General features: G+C 38.6%; 2 protein-coding genes across 3 annotated transcripts in view; both read left to right on the forward strand.

The window, feature by feature from the left end:
• Positions 1-4878, forward strand: part of LOC103144286 (ras-associating and dilute domain-containing protein-like) — a 28005-nt gene extending 23127 nt beyond the window's left edge. Inside the window, exons 12-18 of the mRNA XM_007561192.2 lie at positions 398-570; positions 1216-1360; positions 1434-1615; positions 2330-2624; positions 2717-2916; positions 4088-4227; positions 4326-4878. Of these exons, the coding sequence (XP_007561254.2) occupies positions 398-570; positions 1216-1360; positions 1434-1615; positions 2330-2624; positions 2717-2916; positions 4088-4227; positions 4326-4419 (1229 nt within the window). The 3' untranslated portion in view covers positions 4420-4878. The remainder of the gene's footprint in view (positions 1-397; positions 571-1215; positions 1361-1433; positions 1616-2329; positions 2625-2716; positions 2917-4087; positions 4228-4325) is intronic.
• A 4109-nt stretch (positions 4879-8987) lies between these two features.
• On the forward strand, positions 8988-20008 carry LOC103144293 (sulfotransferase family cytosolic 2B member 1-like). Of its 2 annotated transcripts, none has more exons than XM_007561205.2 (6): positions 8988-9222; positions 15166-15377; positions 16224-16350; positions 16498-16592; positions 16726-16909; positions 18541-20008. In XM_007561205.2, the coding sequence occupies exons 1-6, from the start codon at positions 9084-9086 to the stop codon at positions 18648-18650; spliced, it is 867 nt and encodes a 288-aa protein (XP_007561267.1). In that variant the 5' UTR covers positions 8988-9083; the 3' UTR covers positions 18651-20008. The 2 variants fall into 2 exon arrangements, with proteins under 2 accessions (XP_007561267.1, XP_007561276.1); XM_007561214.2 differs by having other exon boundaries at positions 8990-9222; positions 16729-16909.
• The last annotated feature ends 1126 nt before the right edge of the window (positions 20009-21134 follow it).

The following is a 21134-nucleotide window of genomic DNA, read 5'->3' on the forward strand; positions in this document are numbered from 1 at the left end:
AGAAAACACCTTGATGTTTTGATGCAGGTGTTTTCAAGACATAGAAAACACCTGCATCAAAACATAGAAAACACCTGCATCAAAACATAGAAAACACCAGCATCACCACATAGAAAACACCTGCATCAAAACATAGAAAAATCTAGTATCAACATATAGAAAACATGTAGAAAACACCAGCATTAACACACAGAAAACACCAGTATCAACACATACAAAACACCAGCATCAACACATAGAAAACACCAAAATCAACATAGAAAACACCAGTATCAATACACAGAAAACAGAACTATGTCTTAAAGTACATCCGTATTCTCCTTACTGGCTTGATTCATGACTCTAAAACGGGTAAAAAACAAAATGTCTGACCAGTTTTCTCTTCATGTACACCCAGGCTCAGAACCAGGCTTCTACCAGTGGTCCAGAGGAGTGCGAATGCGGGCCAATCTCGACCTGGTTCTGGACTGGGCCCACGCAGCTGGACTTGGAGAACTGGCCTTGGAGCACACACACACTCTCTCGTCAGCTATCAACCTGCTGGCTACGCCAAGAAAGAATTTACTGCAGGTACAAACAAACAGCGCACATCGTCCAACAATAAATTATCCCCACACTGGTATTTGTGAAGCGAGGTTCTGTTGAAAGGGATTAGATTACCTCTTGTAGATTAGGCTCTTAATTTACTTTAACTGTCCTAAAATGACCGTCCGATGGACGGTTATTGACAAAATGTCTGCAGTTAAAGTTTTAGCTCTAGTTTCATTTGAAGCAGACGTTCTTTTTCTTTAGCTGAAAGAAAAATATAACCTAGGTCATAGCTTCAGTGTCTTCTTGATCTTTTAATCCAGTCTAGTGGTGGTTTTACATTAAATGGCCACTGTCTTGCTTGTCTTTTACTGCTACAACGATTGAAACAAAGAAAGCAGAGGAAGCTTCTCCTTTTGTAACGTAGTTCAGGCAACAGTTCAACGGGATCTTGAAGGTTTCCAGACACCGACACGCCAGTATTGTAACTAATTTCCATACCTTTCCATGACGACACTCACTTGAGTTCAGCATGTTGGATGCCGTTATCTTTGCCTTATTAGTAAAATCTAAAGAGGCGAGCGCAGCAGCTGTGTTTTATGTTGGAGACCGATCGTCCATTACGTCCTGAACGGTCCCTTGGAAGTGTAGAAACATTTTGTCCTTGTTGTGTCGTTCACAATGTAGACGCCGTGGGCGTCCTTGCGCTCCGACTATCCCGCCCTGAGTCCGGCCCAGCTGCACCACCTGCTGAGTTTGTACAGCCCGGCCTCACCCTGCGCCCAAACGTGGGCTCCATCCGCACAGGACCGAGGGCCAGCCAACACAACAGGTGAAAAGTCCTCTATGGAATAATCCGGGTGGTTCTTAAATATTGTGCTGAAATACAATTTACCTTTACTTAGCTGATATCCTGGAGAGTTTTGACACCCACCATCCGCTGGAGCTTCCAGACGAAGGTTACCTGCTCCAGCTCAGACGGCCAGTGGCAGACCCAGCTCTGAGGGAGCAGCTGCAAAAGCTCAAGGAGTTTATCGGCGCGCTGTCTGATTCCCAGATGAACGATGCAGATGCTAAGAAGCACCAGGTGGCAAAATGTTGATTTTCCCCTTTTATATTTGGTGTTTAGTGTCAGGTGATAAAACTGGCAACCACCTTATAGCGTGAACAGATTTATTCGCGTGGGATTTTAGTTGCTTTTTCTTATTTTCGCAATTGCGAAATGGTGTTTTTTCGACATTAGCGAAATATCGACAAAGTTTTGCACTACATTTGTAATGGAAACCCAGCTAATGAGGGCAACCTGAAAAGTTAGATTCTAGTAACCTGTCTGACAAGAATATTTGTTTTAGTTTTAGTTTTATCTTTTTTCACACACTGACTGAAACAAACAAAAACAAATCATCATACTGGTGAAAACCACTTCCTGGTTTTCACCAGTAGTAATATCTGGCTGTTGATCATGTGACTCGTGTCACGTGAAAAAAAGTGTTTCTATTGAAGACGAGTGAAAAAATCTATTTTCATACAACTGAAAAACCACTTCATCCTAGCAAAACAAGTTTTTTTGTTTGTGAAATAAAGCTCTTTTTTGCTAAATTTTAGGAAAACCATATCCTACTCAAATGAGGATTTTTAAAAATGATTGACCCTGATGTCAAAACAACAAAACAAAATGCCAACAAGTTACTCCAACACTAAAAAAAATGCCAACAATTTCTCAAGTTATTTTAGAAGAATTTGTGATCTCCAATGTTTCATGCCTTACTGTATTATCATACTAACCCAAGCTGTTCTGTAGGTTGGTGCCGCTCAGACGGACGCTGCTCAGGCGGTCAATGACTTCCTTCAAAATGTCGGCTTAGAAGCCTGTAATTCATCACCGGATGACCTGATTCTACCTCCATCACCATCGTGTCTTAACTGGGATGAGCTCAGCACTGTTGTTCCACATATTGTAGCTGAAAATCAAATAAATCTGGAGCCGACAGAACCCAGTGAGGTGCAGTGGTCGGCTCTGGATCCTCCCTGCCTCCTCATCCGACCCAAAACAGGAGCCTTGATGAATCCCAACAGTGAAACAGTGGAATGCGAAGGTCCAATAACATTTTTATTTTTTAAATTCATGCTCTTCCGCTAACTGTGTTGTGATAAATAGAACTGAACATGCTTTCAAACTTCTCCGCAGGTGGCTTAGTGTCCGAGTGTCTGGCCGCACTGAATGCGGACCATTTGAAATCGGACTGCGACACCGTGAAAAGACTTCTGGAGCTAAAAGAGGAGGAAGAGGAGGCTGGGGAAGAGGAAGTGGACGACAACGACGAGGTTTTCAGTTTGGAGCTGGAGCGGGGCGAAACGGGACTCGGCCTTGCTCTGGTGGACACGAGGGTCAGTAAAGTTAAAAAAAAGAAAAAAAAGCTGTATTATACATGTCCGTGGAGGTTTTAGACTTCGGTTCCACCTTCTATCAAAAAATCACAGTTTTGCAATTTCTGTTTCCATTTAATAAGAAATTAAATTAAAATTACATGTGAATATCTTGTTTGCACAATAAGTCTTTATAAGTTATGGCAGCAATGGATGCAATCAGAGACATGAGATATATTCATAACTCAGACATCAAAGGAGACGTCTGCGTCTTTTTCAGGCGTTGGAGCGACAAACACCTTATGCCTGGGATTATGGATTTAACAAATGACAACGTTTTTTCACAACTTTTTATGAAACTTGTGATTCTGGGAGAGCACCGGTGGAGCCAGCTGCACATTGTTTAAAAAAAACAAACAAAAAAAAAAACAAAATCATCATCCTCCGATCACTTCCTGTCGTCTTCTTCGCAGTTTCTGCCAGTAGTAGTAACATTTGGCTGTTGCTCATGTGACTCGTGTGATGCGAAAAAAGTTTCCATTGCAGTTTTGTAAAAAAAGTCTTAGTTTGTTACATCAGAAAAACCACTTCATCCTAGCAAAAAATATATGTATATTATTGAAATACAGGAGTTTTTTGATGATATATAAAAAATATATCCCGTTTTTGGGATGTTTTTTATTTTTTATTTTGAAAAACCCCTGTATTTTGAAATATTCTCGAAAAACAGAATTTTTTCGATAATATATCGAAAAACTGTATCAAAAAATCTATTTTGATGCAGCTGAAAAACTACTTCATTCTAGCAAAAAGATACATATTATCGAAAACGTGAGTTTTTCCGAAATTGCTGCATTTCCTTTAAGCAAATCTGTTTTCATAATTTCAAGTTGCGCAATTCTATGGTTACTGGAAACGTAGCTATCGTGGGATGTGAATGTAAAATATTTTCTGTCTAGTGGCAGTAACAAAAAAAATGAATCCCTGCGCTGAAATAAAGCTACATTTTTAGGAAAATTGTGTCCTGCTATTGCTGCAGCTAGCATGCTTGACTGATCATAAGCTGCCCACACAGTACGCCTGTAAACTGTGTTGCTACTAAAACATTTGACAGTCAGGTAAAAAAAAAAAAAGCTTCAAGTGTGAAATCCTTGTTTCCCCTGACTCCCGGCTATCATATTTCCCCGATCAGAACACATCCATGAAGGTGAAGGGCGTCTTTATCCGTGCGGTCGTGCCAGACTCTCCTGCCGCCAAGTGTGAGAAGCTGGAGCCTGGAGACAGGATCCTGGCTGTCAACGGAGTCAATCTGCTCGGATTGGATTACGAGAGGTTAGGAACATTACCCGGTTTAACAAAAACACAAACTACAATCCGGACGAGCGGCTTTTATTTACAGTACATGCTCTCTGCCTCTTTGCCTCCGTTAGCGGAAAGGAGCTGATCCAGTCATCAGGCGCCAGACCGAGGTTACTGGTGGCAAGATCGCACTACATGGCTGCAGCACTACAGAATGAATGCTGACTCTGCAGTTGTTAAGGGACTACTGAACCACAATCTGCTCTGCACGAGACTGCCAGAGCCTGTTGAACACGGCATGCACAGAAAATGGACTACGAAGAAGAACTTTGGTTTTAGATGATCATTGTAAATTAGCAGCTTTTGAGTTAGAAAAATTACTGTAATAATTTCTCGTTATCTTTGAGTGATGCTGGATTTTGTTTCAAGTAGCGGAGAATTTGCTTCGAAAGTTTGAAAATTTGCTCAGACTGAATCCAGACAAGCTGTGTGTGTACTTACCCTTCTCTGAGCATGCCTGTGAAAACTGTGTTTGACCAAAGGAGACCATCCAGTACCCTTTTACAGATGTCTGAAAAGCCTTAAGGGGGCAGTGTTATGGATCTTCTAGGCACATAGTGCCATTTTACTCAACAATCAGGTAACTATGTTACCTTCAGTTGTTATAAAAACGCCATCAATATCAAATATGAAGGAGAAGAAATTTGACTTTGTAATTTAACGCCTTGAAATTGGGCTTCTGTCTCTTTAAAAATGTCTGCTCTCTGCCTTCAGGAAGTCTTAACAACCTAGCTATTCTGTTAATTATTGGTCTTTACCAGCGTTGTACTTAGAAGTAGCTACTATAATGAGCTCATCAGATGCACAGTGTTTGCTAATTGCTGCTGGCTAGTCTGAAGGAGCTGGGTGAAGGAGTTACAGGGGAGGCCTGCTCTGTGAGCCAGAAACTGCATCTCCATTTAAACTTTAGCAGAGCATCACTAACTAAAGGTTTCTGGAAATTGATTGACTGAAATATATAAAGCACCAATAAACACAGTGTAGTGAAGATGGTAATTTTGTAAAAAGCATTTTTTTTTTTTCTAATTTGGATTTTTCCCTTCCCCTATGAATAAGTCAAATCAAATCCTGGATTTTTTTTCTCACATTTCTCACTTTTACAATAAAAGATCATCTTCACCTGGAACAATCAACAGATCTCTTGCAGGTTAACTGGGCTGCTAAGTTAAAGATGTGGTGAGGTTTCCTCACCTTTGGACTTCCGTCGCTAGTGTGTATGTTTCCTTGCACGCTAGCCTGTTGATATCCTGTTGAGAGCATGCGGTACTTTATTTAACAATTCAAAAGTATTTTGAGCAAAACCACTTCCTGTCTGCTTCAGCATAGCACAGAATGAAACTGAGGTCAGCTGAGGTTCACCCTCCACAGATCTTGTTCCCCTTCACCCATAAAGCTGCAGCAGGGGCTCTTCCTCTGGTCTTTTGCTCCACCTAGTGGCTGTGACCAAGAATGGCCACTCAACTTTACATTTGCTTTCATTTGAAGCTATTATCTCAGTCAGGTAATCGGTTATTCACATAGCTGTAATCCACATATTTCATGTGACTTTTGATTTGTGCAAAATAAACAAACCTCAGAGGTGATGAATCTCTACCAAATGTCTTGAAGATCTCAAAAGGGCAAGAAGGATGCTGTTGCCCAGCTAACGAGTTTTTATTCACTCTGCTCCAGTTTCCTGTAACTTGCCACAAGAAACTTTGAGATTGACTGAATTTATCTCAGTTAGTGCCTTTACATCCAAACTAAAATCCGATTCAATGACATATAGCCTACCTGTTCTTGATGGCTTGTCATTTTTCTTTTTAACGTGTAACTTTTTGTGTTGTACTTGTTGCTGCCTCTTGGCCAAGTTTTTAATCTCAATGGGATTTTATTCTGGTAAATTAAATGTTTAATAAAAATTTAGAAAGTATGTCCAAGAGAGAGTAATACATCTTTTTTCAGTTGAGAACAATGGCTTCAGACATCAGAGAGCTAACTCTCACTCCTGACGCTCCGTTGTTGTTACAGTGAAGAGCTCCAGTGAATACCAAAGGTCACGACTCGAAGACGTCAACATCATCTTCTTCTTCATAAAGCACTGATGGGACTCAGGTTTCTATTATACATAGCCCACCTGCTCAGGGTGCTATTGTACCTGTTAGCGCACAGCAAGCTAAGCCAAAGAAATTTGACAGGTTTGCAGAGACACCTAGAGGACTCTAGTGGCACCAGAATTTAGCAATTGTAGGATTTCTCTTTTGTCTCTGGCAAAAGACCGTCTAGCGCTGGGCGGTTGTATTTACCCAGAATGCTCTATTCTTTAGTCTGCTTCTTGCTTTTAGAGCGGTCTGTTTGCATTCAAACAGAGACTTAGGTTTGTAGGTGGACCGGAGTTTAATGTTTGGTCAGAGTTCAATTGCTCATTCATAACTCCCCAAATGAACCCGACTTTCTAGACAAATGAACTAGAGTTTGATTAAAGGGGACTGAGCAGGGAAGGTGCTGTGGTTATTTGTTAGCAGTCATCTTCAAGTCGCTGGTATGGTGATGGATCAGCTGAACAATGAAAGATTTTATTCTGACCTGCCACCCGTATCACGACAACCAAATCGCAAGGAATCGTGACCCAATCAATAAAGAACCCCGCTACCTCCAACTTTCACTACACAACATCTTATATTGTCCTCTGAACACACATTTGGGTCTCATAACGTTTTCATTACCTTCATTGTCCCTGTTTTTCTAGTCTTGTGATACCTGCCTCTCCATAGGATGCTGGAATTAATACCTTTTCTCCATCCCTTTAATGAGACCATAAAATGGAGTCTCAGTCTATTGGACTCCATACATCGATCAGTCCCATGTGAGACATTCACTAGGGATGTGAGAAGCCTGGGTGCTATCAGACACTACAGTGTTAATGCAGCCCAGATGTAAACTGGTACCTCATATCCCTATTAAACCTTTCCATGCCAATGCGAAGAGAATTGGTTATTAAAAATTAAGGATTACAAGTCCATCAGACGTGAACTAAGCTGTGTGTGTACTTACCCTTCTCTGAAGATGCCTGTGAAAGCTCTGTTTGACCAAAGAAGACTGTTTGGCTGGATATACACTCTGAGAGTTTGTTGCTAAGACGGACGATAAACAGCCACACATAGCCAAAAACGCTAAACCCAGACTGATCCAGATAACAGATAATAGTCCACATTATTAGCCAGTTGTCTGAACCCTTACAAAGTAAGTAGCCAAAGATTTTTCTGCCTCTTTATGAAAAATGATGTCTTTTGTCATTCTGTCCATTATTGAAGATAAATGTGGCTTTGTCAGTGTATTTAAGGGTTACTCAATAGACTGAAGACTATTTTGTATATTGCTGCTAGTGCATAAAAGGGAGTGAACTAGATGTCCAGACTTGACTGCAATGGAATGTAAAGCAGAATGTGAGGCTCAGGGTTCTTGGTGTAAATCAGTGCACTTATGTTACAACCACAAACTTAAATGTTGTTACTTCCTAACATAAAAGACCTTTGTCATTTTAGCCAAAAGTGATTTTTTTTTTTGGCAAAAGATGATGTATTCTAGGGACTATTAGCATTATTTTAGGAAAGTAGCAATGTATTTCATTTGTGGGGATTGTGTGAGACTAACCTGAAGAAGTAAATAAGTGTAAATAAAAGCACAGTTTTTTGCTTATATATAAAATCTGAAAAGAGTGGCACGCAGTTGTATTCAACCCCCTTTAGTCTGACACCTTTAAATGAAATCCAGTGCAAAAATCTGCCGTCAGAAGTCTGAGTGGACTTCTAAGTCTGTAATTTAACCTCAATGTAAACCCAGCTGATCTGAGAAGGTCTCGGAAAGGTTTGCTGGAGAACATTAGAGAAAATAAAGAGAAAGGAACACAGCAGAGGAATTTGTTCTTATGTTTAAAACATAGTATGGCTAACTGCTCGTCACAGTGGATGGGAAGTCAAGTTGACTTAAAAACAGCACAATTATGAAAGAAAACTTTTGAAGGCTTAAGACTGGAACAGATGTTCACCTCTCAGCAGGATAACAACCTTTAAAGCACCCTAAACACCAGTCCCGGAGGGAAGTTTTAATTAATAATAAATAAAAAGTTAATTTATAGATGTCTGTAGAACTTAACTGCATACTAAGGTGGCATTGCCAGGACTTTTACCATATAAACATGCCAATTTCTTTAAATTCTAAATAGTTTAAGATCTTTAGATCTTAAACTATTTTAAGATCTAAAGAATGTTTAAGCATTCTTTAGATCTGTGCTTAAACATTCAAATTTAGTAGTACTCTCATTCTCAACAAATACAAAAATGTCAGATAAAAAGTTTGTGATAAAAATCAAAGCATTTACGAGATGCCCTAAGAAGCGGCTTAGTTTGCTTCTGCTTTGGGCCGCCTCTGTCTTCCACAAAACGTCTTAGTCACATTCAAGGTTGTGTTTGTAAGATGAACAGAGAGTGTGAATACCTTTGCAAAGCTGGATATAAACATACAAAACATTTTTTTTGTAAACATTCAAAACATCTACGAGTCATTTTCACACATATGGATAAAAGATACAGAATTGAAAACTGTGTTTTATGTTACGTTTCAAAGTCTAACACAGAAACAGGTGTTATGCCCAGAAACGCATGCCTGCCCAAAATTGCATCCCCTCTCGCGGGAGCGCGCATCGCTCTGGGCATAACACCGGAAGAGGCGACGGTTTATAGTCCCAACCTACTCATTATTATCAACAAAGTTCAGACAAAGTCCAGCAGTGTTCAGCTCGGAGCTGCCCGAACCGCACACACTTAGTTCCGTTCACTCTTCTTGGAACCATGACTGAAGCGGACCTCTACACTCTGTACAAGGGCGTCTATGTACCTAATGGGGTACATACTCCGGAGAGCCTCAAGTACTACGAGGAGTTTACATTTCGTCCTGACGATGTTGTCATCGTAACGTACCCCAAATCAGGTGAGCGTCCCGCCGTCATTCGCGTCATGAACAGAGGGGGGAAAGGTGTGTGTGTGTGTGTGTGTGTGTGTGTGTGTGTGTGGGGGTTATTTTAACGCTTTTTCAAAAAATAACCCAGACTGCTTGATAAACGCGTAAATAGTGAGGTGTTTCGATAATTTATACAAAACTGGCCAAGAATTGGACTTTACCCTTAAGCCAAGGGTTATCCGGAGGTAGCGTTTCATCATTGTTCTGCCATCACGATAAAAAAGAGAGAAAAAGAGTTCCTTAAGTGCATAAAGTTACGCTGTGCCAAATGGCAGCACTTTTAAACGTGTTGAAACACAAACTATCTTTTCTACACACACACACACTCACACACACGCACACACACACACGCGCAAATAAATGTCTTTTCACATGGAAATGACTCTGAATGACCATCAGATACATTTGAACATAATTTAAATGTAACCTGGTTAAATATAAAATCCAATTCTGAGTGTTGTACATCATTGTACTTGAGTTTTTGGCCAGAATTGTTTAAATTTGACCTAATTTGATTTTCAACCTCAGTCGGATTTAGGTCCAGGTTTTGACTTGGTCACTCCAAGATTAATTAATTAAAATACGGCTTGTTTGTTGTGTATTTGAGCCATTCTAATGTGGACTTATTGGTTTGTTTCTGGATCATAATTCTGCTTCATTACCCAAGTGTGTTTGTTCTTAAAGTAATGTTTTTTTGTGCAAGAAAACACAAAACAGACGTTTTTAATGGATCATCCACGTTTCTCCCTTGGGGGATTATGGCTCTCACTGTAATTTGCTTGAGTCCCGAAGCTGTAGAAATGACTTTGCAAGCCTCTCAAAACTGATACAAGCCAATGGCTTTGCTTGGCATCTGTTCTTACTTTTCGAGATTATTGGCACTATTACATATTACCAAGCCAGTTGGGTGTGTTGTGGAAAAAAAAACTATATTACCAAGCACTGTCAGGTGATATCACTCAATCAGCTTTATTCATATATTGTGCACAATACAGAGAACTTGTAGGACAATCAATAATGAAGCAGGTCCGGGTGAAAAGCTCTGCCAGGCAGAGACAACACATGAGTTTTATACCAAGGATAAGGAATTAAAAACAAGGGGCGGGACAGTCTGGTTCTGGTGCAGCTATAGAAAACAACTTCCAACCTTCTACATGTAACCCAAATAGTTCTTTTGGTGAGTGTTTGCATTTAATATAGCATGATCAGTAATTTTCCACCACAGCAGCCCGTCATTTTTTTGAGTTAAAAATGTTTTTATAAAGTTGGCAGGAAATTTGAAAATATCACTTGATAATCATGTGTTATTAAAAGTCTGGAAGATTAATACCTGAACACCAACTATAAAGTCTTAGAAAATGCAAACATTTTAAAAAGACTTCAAAAAAAGCAATGCTTAGCCTGGTGGGGACACAGGTAAAGCCTGGTGGCCCGCCAGGCTTATAATACACGGGGTGGAAACTCTGTATCGCCAAACAGGTTTCCATTTGGATTAGTTCTGTTGATTTCTATTTCTTTTATTCAGTGTTGCTATGACCACTTATTTTGAATACCATTTTCACCGTTCCCCTCAACTTACAGCTGGAAAGCCATCAAAACTGGGTCTGTTTCTTATTCCAGTTTCGTAAGCAGAAACCATCATGATTCCAGAAGACAGGTGTTTTCTTCTTTCACAACCGTTATACAGTACAGTTATTCCTTTGGGTTTTCTTAGCTTTTAGGAACAGGACAGTACAACAGGGGTCTTTGAGAGCTTAATCTGTTTCTTTCAATACTCGGTTCAGCCTTCCCTCTCCTTTTTCTCTACTCTTTTTGTCTCCCCATGTAAGATCTCACAGTACGCAACCAGATATCGGTTCTTTGTAAAGCTACAGATGTTCCCAACAGATTGGTCCTGAGATTATTCATTTGCTTAAAACAAAACAAAACAAACAAAAAAAAAAACAGTAATCTTTATTGTCATAAACTCCAACGAGATTAGGTGTCTTCTAAACGGCAACATCCATTCACGCGACACACATTGTACAAAACCCATAGATTTATTTCTCAGACAAGCAACCGTTGTTCAAAACTGGACCTAGTTCCTTAGGCACCCCTCAGGTGCCGTAAAATTGCTAATTTAAAACAAAGTTCAATCATGAAAATGATTTGATAAAGTAATATCTTACCATATGGGAAAGTTGTGACAAACAGCAACGTTGGTACAAAGTTGCCCCAGAAACTTTTGGTTTCTGATTTGCAGGAACCAACAGTTTCTGGACACGTCAGACTTTCAGAGTCTCTTCCTATGTTAAGGATTACAGAAACTAAATGCAGCCTTACCTTGTTTAGTTCTTGTTCTGGGAACATAGTTAAGATTTGTACCTAACCAGCAACTCAACTCTAGACCATTCTGTACCTTACAGACCATCAATGAGATTTTAAAATCTGTCCTTTTACCGATGAGGAATAACTGCATCGATAAAGGCTGATATGATTGATGTGATCCATTTTCTTGGTTTGTTTAGGACACTTTTGGCAACATTAAGGACAAACTGCAGTTGCCTACTTCTTTTGTTACAGAAACCCACATACGATAATTACAATAATGTAACCTACTGAAATTAACAGCAAGTTTTTCTGTGTCCCATTTTGACAGTAAACCTTGTATTCTAGTGATGTTTTTAAGGTGATTACCAATATTTATTGATATTTTGTATGTATATATATATTCTTACACTTACAACAATTTATAAAAGCAACCACACCACCTAAATTGTGTCAGATAAACACCCCAACACTCCCACATTGTGTCATAATTGCAACCAGACGTAAATAAACATCAGATATTGATTCCGATATGTCGTCTGATAAATATAGTAGATGTAGGAGCACTACATCATCTAAACAGGAGAGAACGTGTAGATGGACAAAAAAAAGTGGCCTGAGAATGTAGCCTTGAGGAACCTCACATGGGTTTTCTTTCTTTTGGTTTGCTTAAAAGTATTTCAAAATGACAGCGTAGTTTCGATCTGACTCATAAAATCTGAACCAAAAGTTGTAGGAGCAGACGTCACACCAACTTTTCCTGTCTCTACATCAGATAGGTTAGCTGCGTCAAACATGGCACTGAGATCCAGTAAAACCCAACACAGACGTTTTGACGTCTTGCTGTTAAAGTTTATATAATTTCAAACCTTTACTGGTGCAGTCTCAGTGCTGTGTTGTGGTCAAAACCTTGACTCATGAGGTTAAAGAGATATTTGTTGATAAACTGCCTTTTAAAAAGAAAATCTTTGGCTCTTGTTTCAACTCATCTGAGACTTCCTCTCTGCCTCTGACACCGTTTTGATCAGATAAGTTTTCACAGAAGTGTCGCCCACATCTTCCAGCATTCTGTGCATTTAGGTCAAGATACAGCCCAGGTGTTGTTGGTGGGAAATGACCTGTTGGCGAAGTTACGGTCCGGAGACGTATCAGTATCCTGTCTGACGCTGTGGTGTTCAACCGAAAGCAACCACAAGTGTGGATGGTATTCCTGTATACAAATTGATTTCTATATGTGGTCACCATGATTTACCTCTTTTTGAAGACATTCATCCAGTAAATGAGATTTGAGAAATTGGTTTTATTTAATCCTCAAGTTAAAAAAAAAGCATTTGCCTTTTTGAGAGTCTCTTCCTATGTTAAGGATTATAGAAACTAAATGCAGCCTTACCTTGTTTAGTTCTTGTTCTGGGAACCAGAGCCTAACACACAACGAGCCTGACTCTGCCACACAGGCTCGTTGTGTGTTAGGCATTGGCTGTTTCGCAATTTCCATTAAAAAATTTAAAAAGAGACGCGTGAATAAGTTTGTATGTCCGATAAGTCATTTAAATAAAAAACTTTTTTGTTGTGGTTTGTGTCAGTGGCAACATCTGGTTGTGTGATGATGCAACTTGTGTTGTACGAGAAATGTGGTTCTATTGCAATTTTGAGAAATAAACTAATTTTGATATGGCAAAAAGAGCCACCTCCCGTTCTTGAATCAAAAACCTAAATTGCTGTGGTTCCATTAAGCAAATTTATTTTCGAAATGTCAAGTTGCGCTGTTGTACGGTCAATGGAAATGCAGCCACTGAGAGACAAACTTGTTGGCTGAATCTATACAGCTAGTGAAACTGGTTCATCAGGTACTTTGTCTGGCATTTTATTAAAAGGCCCTTTAAGAGTTTTGAAACATTGTTTTCTAGTGTTGTGCCATCCCTTGATACGGTAAGCGATTTATGCTGAGTAATGTCGTGAATGGAAAGCGTGGGTTGAGGTTAACCTGCTTTCCGTTGCACTTTGAAGGTAAACAAGTGTCTGTTGTGATGGTAGGAGTAGTGGGACAAGAGTCACATGTCATTATAATAAACCATGCTTCAGTCACAAACTGGCTGGACAAGGCCCTTCTTTCTCCATTTACTGTATGTAAGCGCCCATTGTTGCAGGATGTGCCCAGCAGTGTTGGACTTGTAAAAAGGCTGAGGCTAGTTGTCTTTGCTGCCATATCAGAGGACTGTGATGTGAAAAGAGCTAATGCTAGTACTTCCTTTAGCTGGGCCACACCTGTATGCAACATTAAAAGAATTGTTTTAATACATTATCTTCATGCCTCAAATGATATACCTTGCATAACCCAGGGTATACTGTATTAGGCATAGGAATCTTCTTTATGCCCATGTGTTCTCCATGGTGGTGGCAGATCAGCAATATGGTGGTATTGTGGGAAAAAAGATTCCTGATAGTTAAAGTATTCATTTCCTCAAGTCCATCTGGACATTTTAGTCTTGATGTATATTGATCATATCTACTTTAGGTTGCCTAATTAAAGTTTTACTCAATTACTTAGAATTTTGAGGTATTCCAGTGGTTCTGAAGTGGATTTTCTAAGGCCTGCTCTCCAAAGTTCTAGATCTGTATTAAAGTGTAGTTTTTATTTATATAATTACAGTAATAATTTCCGTAAATTGGGATATTTTTAACATCTAAACATTTTTAGAAAACTATATTTTCACTTCTTGTTTTTGAAAGGCTGCCTTTGTGGATAAATCATTGTCAGATCTCTAAAAACAAGCCAAACGCTGCAGTGACAGGCCTGCAGGATGGTGGGGTGACGCTGCAGCAGCAATACACCAAATACAGACGAGAAATGGGGGAAGTACACTTTGGAAATTGGGGCTGTGACATAGTTTTTTGTTGTTGTTTTGTTTTTCCCTTTTTAGACACAAAAATGCAAGCAAGGCATTTTAAATGGGTATTTTTATCTGGAGCCAATTTATTTTAAAAAAAAAAGTGTTTTCAGTCAGTTCCTATGTAGACACAAGGCTTGAAACCATGAAAAAAAACAAAGTAGTACTTAACTTTCCGTAACCTTTGATTTACCTCGGCTAGCTTTTAGTTTCCAATGTTGTTGCGTCTGAAATCTTGGCCAAAATAAGTCCAAGGTTTATTTTGGCCAGTGATAAAGGCCAAAATAAACAATTTTGACCTATCATTAATCTCAGACTGTTTCACAGCAATTATGGTTTAAAAGCTGGGTCAATTTTAAATCAACTGCGCTGATCCTGACTTTTAGAAAGAAAAAGGAAAAGAGTTTGGGTCAGGATTAGAATCCAATTGAAATGAATAATTTTTTTATTTTGCATTTTTCAGCTCTGAACTTGAACTAAAATCTATTCAGTTTGTTATAATCTACAAATCTAACGTAAGAAAAGTTGAAAGGGGAAGTCTTCTTCCTTTAATTCAAGTTATCCATCAAGTTTGGTGGATTTTATCAACGTACTTTAATGAAAACTCTGTGAAACATTGTGATATTCAGCACGGTTGTCCTGGCTTTAAATATTTGCTAATAGTAATGAAATTAAAAAAAAGGCTGCATGTTCTCACTACCTTGTTTTCTTTGTGTAGGGACAACTTGGATGCAGGAAATTCTTCCCCTGATCCTAAGTGGAGGGGATCCAGCCTCCGTTGAGACGCTGCCTAACTGGGACCGCGTTCCCTGGCTGGAGGAGACCCGGGCCTCCAGCCTGAAGCTTGAAGAGCGGCCGTCTCCCCGCTTGTTCACCACGCACTTCCACTACAACATGATGCCGCCATCCTTCTTTCAAGTAAAACCAAAGGTAAACCTGCCACTGAGTCTGTGGTTGGGATCACTGCTGTACTTTATTAATCTAATAAAATCCTCTCTGTGTGTTATCAAAAACATTTTTTTCCCCTTCTTGACTAGGGATACACCAGTCCACTTTTTTCACTTCTAATCCCAATACAGATATCGGAGGTTTAGCATCGGCTAATACCGAAAACAGTGCTCTAGTTGACTTAAAATGTTTCCTTTTTTTAAACAAACATAAATGTATTGAATTACAAAATCTGTTGATAACTGACATAACTCAAACATGTAAAAATAAACCACAACAAACATTGTTTCAAATGGTTCAGAAGCTTCATTCGATTAGAAATTTTAAATAAAATAAATAATGAAAGTATGATGTCGCTCAGAGCACAAAACATAGAATTAGACTGAATAGAGCCGCCCTTCTGGACCGGCGCATTGTCACCGATAACTGATCTAGGATGTTTCTTGATATCGGGACTGATACAGATATTAATATCGGATCGGTGCATCACTACTTTTGATATGAACTTGTGATCCAGATTTGGGTCGCATTTTTTGAAGAAGTTCAAAAAATTTAGTACAACTCATTGAGAAATTCACAAATTCAAAAAGGCATGATCTGTTTCTGCACTCTGTGAATTTTTAAAAATAATTTAAGCCATCTTATTCCAGTTTGTGCATGTTAAAATAATTGTTAAAAAATGTGAGGAAGTTTTTACTTTGGATATTTTGAGTTAGTCTAATTTTATGATTTTGAAATGAAAAACAAATAAATACACAAACCAAAGGGTTTTGCTATGAAACTCTGTACTTTGGAGATACATTATAAACTGTTGTACCACCTCTGCAGGTGGTCTACGTCATGAGGAACCCCAAAGACGTGTTCACGTCTTCCTTTCACTATTACAACATCACCTCATTCTTGGTGAAACCGGGTTCGCAGAGCGAGTTCCTCCAGAAGTTCCTCACGGGAAAAGGTTACCATCTCTATGTAGCTTTATCCTGCATGCACTGTGAAAGTGTTACAGAGTATAAATCTAATCTTATTTGTGTTCAAAAACTGATTCATAATCCTTGATAAAGAGAAAAAATGTGTGAATCTGTTGTTTTTTTCTTTTTTTCAGTTATTTTTGGCTCCTGGTTTGACCATGTGAAAGGCTGGCTGAACGCTAAAGAGGAACTGCAGATCATGTACATCTCCTACGAGGAGATGATAAAGGTGACAGCAAAGTGCTTTTTCCTTTGTTTTTGGTTTCAAACAAGTCGTACAGGAATAGCGAATCTTGCTATGAAACTCTCTGTGAACATGAACCAATCTCTGAAATGGAACTGTGTTGTGCCTTCGTGTTCAGCAGGACCTGAACGACTCTGTGAGCAGAATCGCTCAGTTCCTGGGGAAGTCTTTGGAGCCAGATGTGCTGAAGAAGATTGCCGACAAGTGTTTATTCAAAAACATGAAGAACAACCCTATGTCCAACTACTCAGTGGTGCCCCAGGAGTTCATGGACCAAACAAAGAGTCAGTTCCTTCGTAAAGGTGAGTTTTTGTAATTAACACGGCCCCCTAGTGGTGGAATGGGTGTCTGTTTTAGATTCCTGGTTTTCATGCCAGTTAAGACTGGTTTGGATTATTTTGTACAGTGAATTTGGAAACGCTCCTGATTTTAAATGCCCTTAAAAAGTAATAATCTCAACCCAGCTGAAAAAGCTGCCAAAAGTAACAGGAGTAGTGACATTGTTTTGGATAACACGATGGATGCCCATAACTAAAGTACTAATAAAGACTCTGGGTGAGTTTGTAATATAAGGATTTACCTGGTGGTTCATCCAGCAAGGAGAATAAAATCAAAAGAAAAGGTTTTCAAAAGTAATAGCTTGGAGACCTAGCAATCCAGCACGCTACAGATGAATTTAAAAGCACGTCGTCACAATGATGAACGGCTGCTTGTGACAAATTCTGTAAATCTTAACACTATACAGCTCTGGAAAAAATGAAGAGCCCACTTCACTGTACCCCATTGAAAACCTCCTGGTTATTCCACCAAATGTTGATTTCTGAACTCTTCCTGAGTTAAAACACTAGCATTGTTGTTTCTAAATGAATATCAACTTGTTTTCTTTGTATTATTTCAGGTCTGAAAACACTGCATCTTTAGTGTTATTTTGACCATTTCTCATTTTCTGCAAATACTAAATTTTTGCTTGGAATTTCAGAGACATGTTGTCAGTAGTTCATAGAATAAAGGAACAATATAAATTTTACTCAAACATATACCTGTAAAAAATTAAAATCAGAGAAACTGATCATTTTAAGTGGTCTCTTTGTGTTTCCGGAGCTGCATTTCTAGCAGCACTCAGACTGACATAATTTTTACCCTGGAACCACATCGGTTCTCTGATGTGCTCCAGCATGTGTAAGCATATTCCTCCCAACGCAAGGTCTCATCAGAGGAATCTTCCTGTTATGCAGCAATTCTCAATTTTACCCAGGTACTCATTCCATGTTTTACGTTTGAGAGTTTAACTGCAGTGTAGTAACAAGGAAGTCAAAAGGTTACTCTGGGAACACAGTTACAGTAGATGCAACTATTGTCTTCAAACATGGAGGAGGATAATCTGGAGAAATTGACCACTGATTTAGTAGGATTTGGATATATTGGCAAACGTTTTGAACTGATATAAAAAGCAGGCATTACAAACTGGAAACTGTTGCCCAAGAAATCATGTTTCTTGGGCAACAGTGATAAACTTTATGTTCACAAACAACAACTATGGCCGTCTCGATGGTACTGCTGTTTGTGTCTTGCTCAAACTACCTGTCTTATTCTTTATTTTTTATTGAACTGTTCCATCTTTGTCCTGATTCAATAAAGCGCACAAAATATATGTGGTTAAAAAAAATAGAGCTATATGAATTGTAGAATTTTAACGCATGAATAATCTCATTTTTATTTGCTGCTGAAAATATTTAAATTTCAACTCAAGTGCATTAAGGCAACAACTTGGACACATTAGTGACTTTAGAAATAAAAGTCAAAAAGGCTTAAAGTTATGTTACATTTGTGTGCAAATTCCATAACTTTCCATAACCGATGAGATAAATTCAACATTTTCCTTTAAAAAGAAAGAGTTTCTAAAAGGTCCCACGTCTCTTGTGTTTTATTTCAGGGGTCGCTGGAGACTGGAGGAACCTGCTTACGCCAGAAGAGGCACAGCACTTTGATGCAGTGTTCAAAGAAAAAATGAAAGATGTGAACTATAAATTCAACTGGGATTAAGCAAGTTTAATGCAATTACTTTTATCATTTCATAAAAAAAAATTACCTGTATGTCAGACCAGTGACTGAAAAATTCAATACTGTATTTAAAAGAAATCAGTTCAAACTTTGACAGTTCAAAATGGAACTGGGAAAATACCTAAAAATCAAAATCTCTACTGGTTTTGCAAATTTAGAAAACCAGTCAGTTAGCTTGGTTATTGAAGGCAAAGTGTTGTCTTCAATAACCAAGCTAACTATGTCAAGTGACGTAAGCCAAGAATAAAAAAATCCCTTAGTGTTTGATAACTGATTGAATCAAATGGAAACTGTCAACAGAATAAATGGTTTAAAACCTGTACCATGAAGATTGATTAGCTTAGGGAAAATGTAGACAATTTACGTTACTATAGCATACATAAACAATTTTAGCATTAGCTGTTTTAAATTGCTTAAATTAGCTAAAATGGTGACCCATCTCTTAGCTTTTCACCGTGACACAGCACTTAGCTCTTCACCTTGACCTAGTGGTTAGCTTTTAACCACTCTAAAAATTTTCTGCAAACTCACTGCTATATTTCATTTTCCTGGCTTAGGCAACAAAACTATTACTGAGAGTTGCTGCAGACAACCTCTGTTGAAAAAAAATTGAGCTATCCCTTTAAGCCGGGAGAGAAGTTATTTTTTTAAGAGCTAGTTTTGCTGTTATAGCTCAGGCGGCTCTGCCATTAGATGGTGTTTCACTTTGTCCTCAAAAGCTGCATGCTTTTTACTGACTCACTGAGTTCAGAAAGGGAAGGGTTGTTTTAACAGCATTCCTCCAAGCACATTACTGATATGATGCAAGGCATGCAAGATTGACCTTTAATATATTTTGAATATTTTTTTGGAATAATGTTGGCCTTTAGAGAATGAAGAATACATGTTGAGTTGCAGTAGTTCTCTGTGTTAAAGCTTGAGGGACGACTGAAAACCTCAGCCACGGAAAAGAGAAAGGCGTACATAGCATGCCTACATCGCACATATGGAGAAGCGCCATAAGTTTTCTACGCTCACCTGTAGTAAAGTGGCAAAGATAAATTTGAAGTAAGCAACTTGTATTCAACAAAAATACCAGGCATGTTAATTCCTGAGCAGCTGAAATCCTATAAAAACCTGTTGCTACTACTGCTTTTCATAAGCACTTAAGTAATGTAATTAAAATAATGTATCTAAGAACATTAATAATGTTTCACCAAAACAAATATTTGTTGATTTTCATACAAACTCTTATAAAAACTATGTAACTCATAGTCCTGTATCCTTTTATTATGCTTTTTAGTATAATACTGTAGAAAATTGTTCAAAACAAATAAAAATTCTTACACTCTGTGTCTCCAGTTTTGAGTTTGAGTTTATTGAACATAGTGTATATATATTTTCTAAATATACTGATTTCAAAAAGCACCAAATGTTGGGTCTCACACAGCAAAGTTAAGAGTTGGCTCTTGTCAATAAGTTCCAGTGTTTAAGTATTATTTTCTTCTCAAGCCGCACACAAACATGTTAATTTTTGTTCCTTTATCACTTGTTTAGGTACTAAGTGGTTTTTAGAACAGACTCTGGCAGTTTCATGCAAAAATGAAAAAATAATAACTAATATTCTTCCTTTGAAGGCAGGATAAAGCTGTCTCCTGTGTAAATTGTGTGGCCAGATAGTTACAAAAACAAATATACAGCATACTTTTTTTTTTACTATAAAACTGAAAGTAAGTGGTTTCAAAAGTAAAAGCTCATGTTAATTTGTAACTTCAGGAAACGTTTTCATACAAGTATAGCTGATGTATAGACCTGGATGTTTTGGTTAGATAAAGACGATACTGAGGTAAAGAATACCTGCCATTGGGTTCCTGTGTTTCTGTCTGTGACGATGTCTAATAGTGCGTTCGCACAAGACATGTTTTGAGCATCAGGTGCGTCTGGTTTACGTTCAAAACCTATGTGGAGCGCTGGACGCTTCATACGCTCAAAACTGATCAAATTGCATCGCACTAGACACTTAAAACACGCCTCAACGACCCTCAATGCATCTCCGCATAGACTTTGACTGTAAACCAGACGCACTCGACGCTCAAAACTCGTTTAGTGTGAACACACCATTACATTAACTCTCTGTACTCTCCATTTTTCCCTTAAGAATTACTGTTTGCTTCCTTTATCTCCTCTCCTCATCTCCTTTGGCCTCAAAAGATGGCTGCCCATACTGAGCTGTTGATTCCTTGTTAGATCTGAGTTGTTCCTTTCCTCTGTCGCCACATGCTTGCAGAAGAGGATGGATTGCTGACATCAACTCCGTGTTCAAGGTTTGGCAAAATATGACCTACTGATCATTTGGGTGTACAGTATTGTTCTATAACTGAGAATTGATACAAGTATAATTTGGACCGCACCACATTTCATATAATTGTCTTGTTTACTACCTTGAGAATAAATACCTGCCTGGGTGCGGTTTGATGACTCAGGCTG

The sequence above is a fragment of the Poecilia formosa genome, unplaced genomic scaffold, assembly GCF_000485575.1.
Source record: "Poecilia formosa unplaced genomic scaffold, Poecilia_formosa-5.1.2 Scaffold4, whole genome shotgun sequence".
Taxonomy (NCBI): Eukaryota; Metazoa; Chordata; class Actinopteri; order Cyprinodontiformes; family Poeciliidae; genus Poecilia; species Poecilia formosa.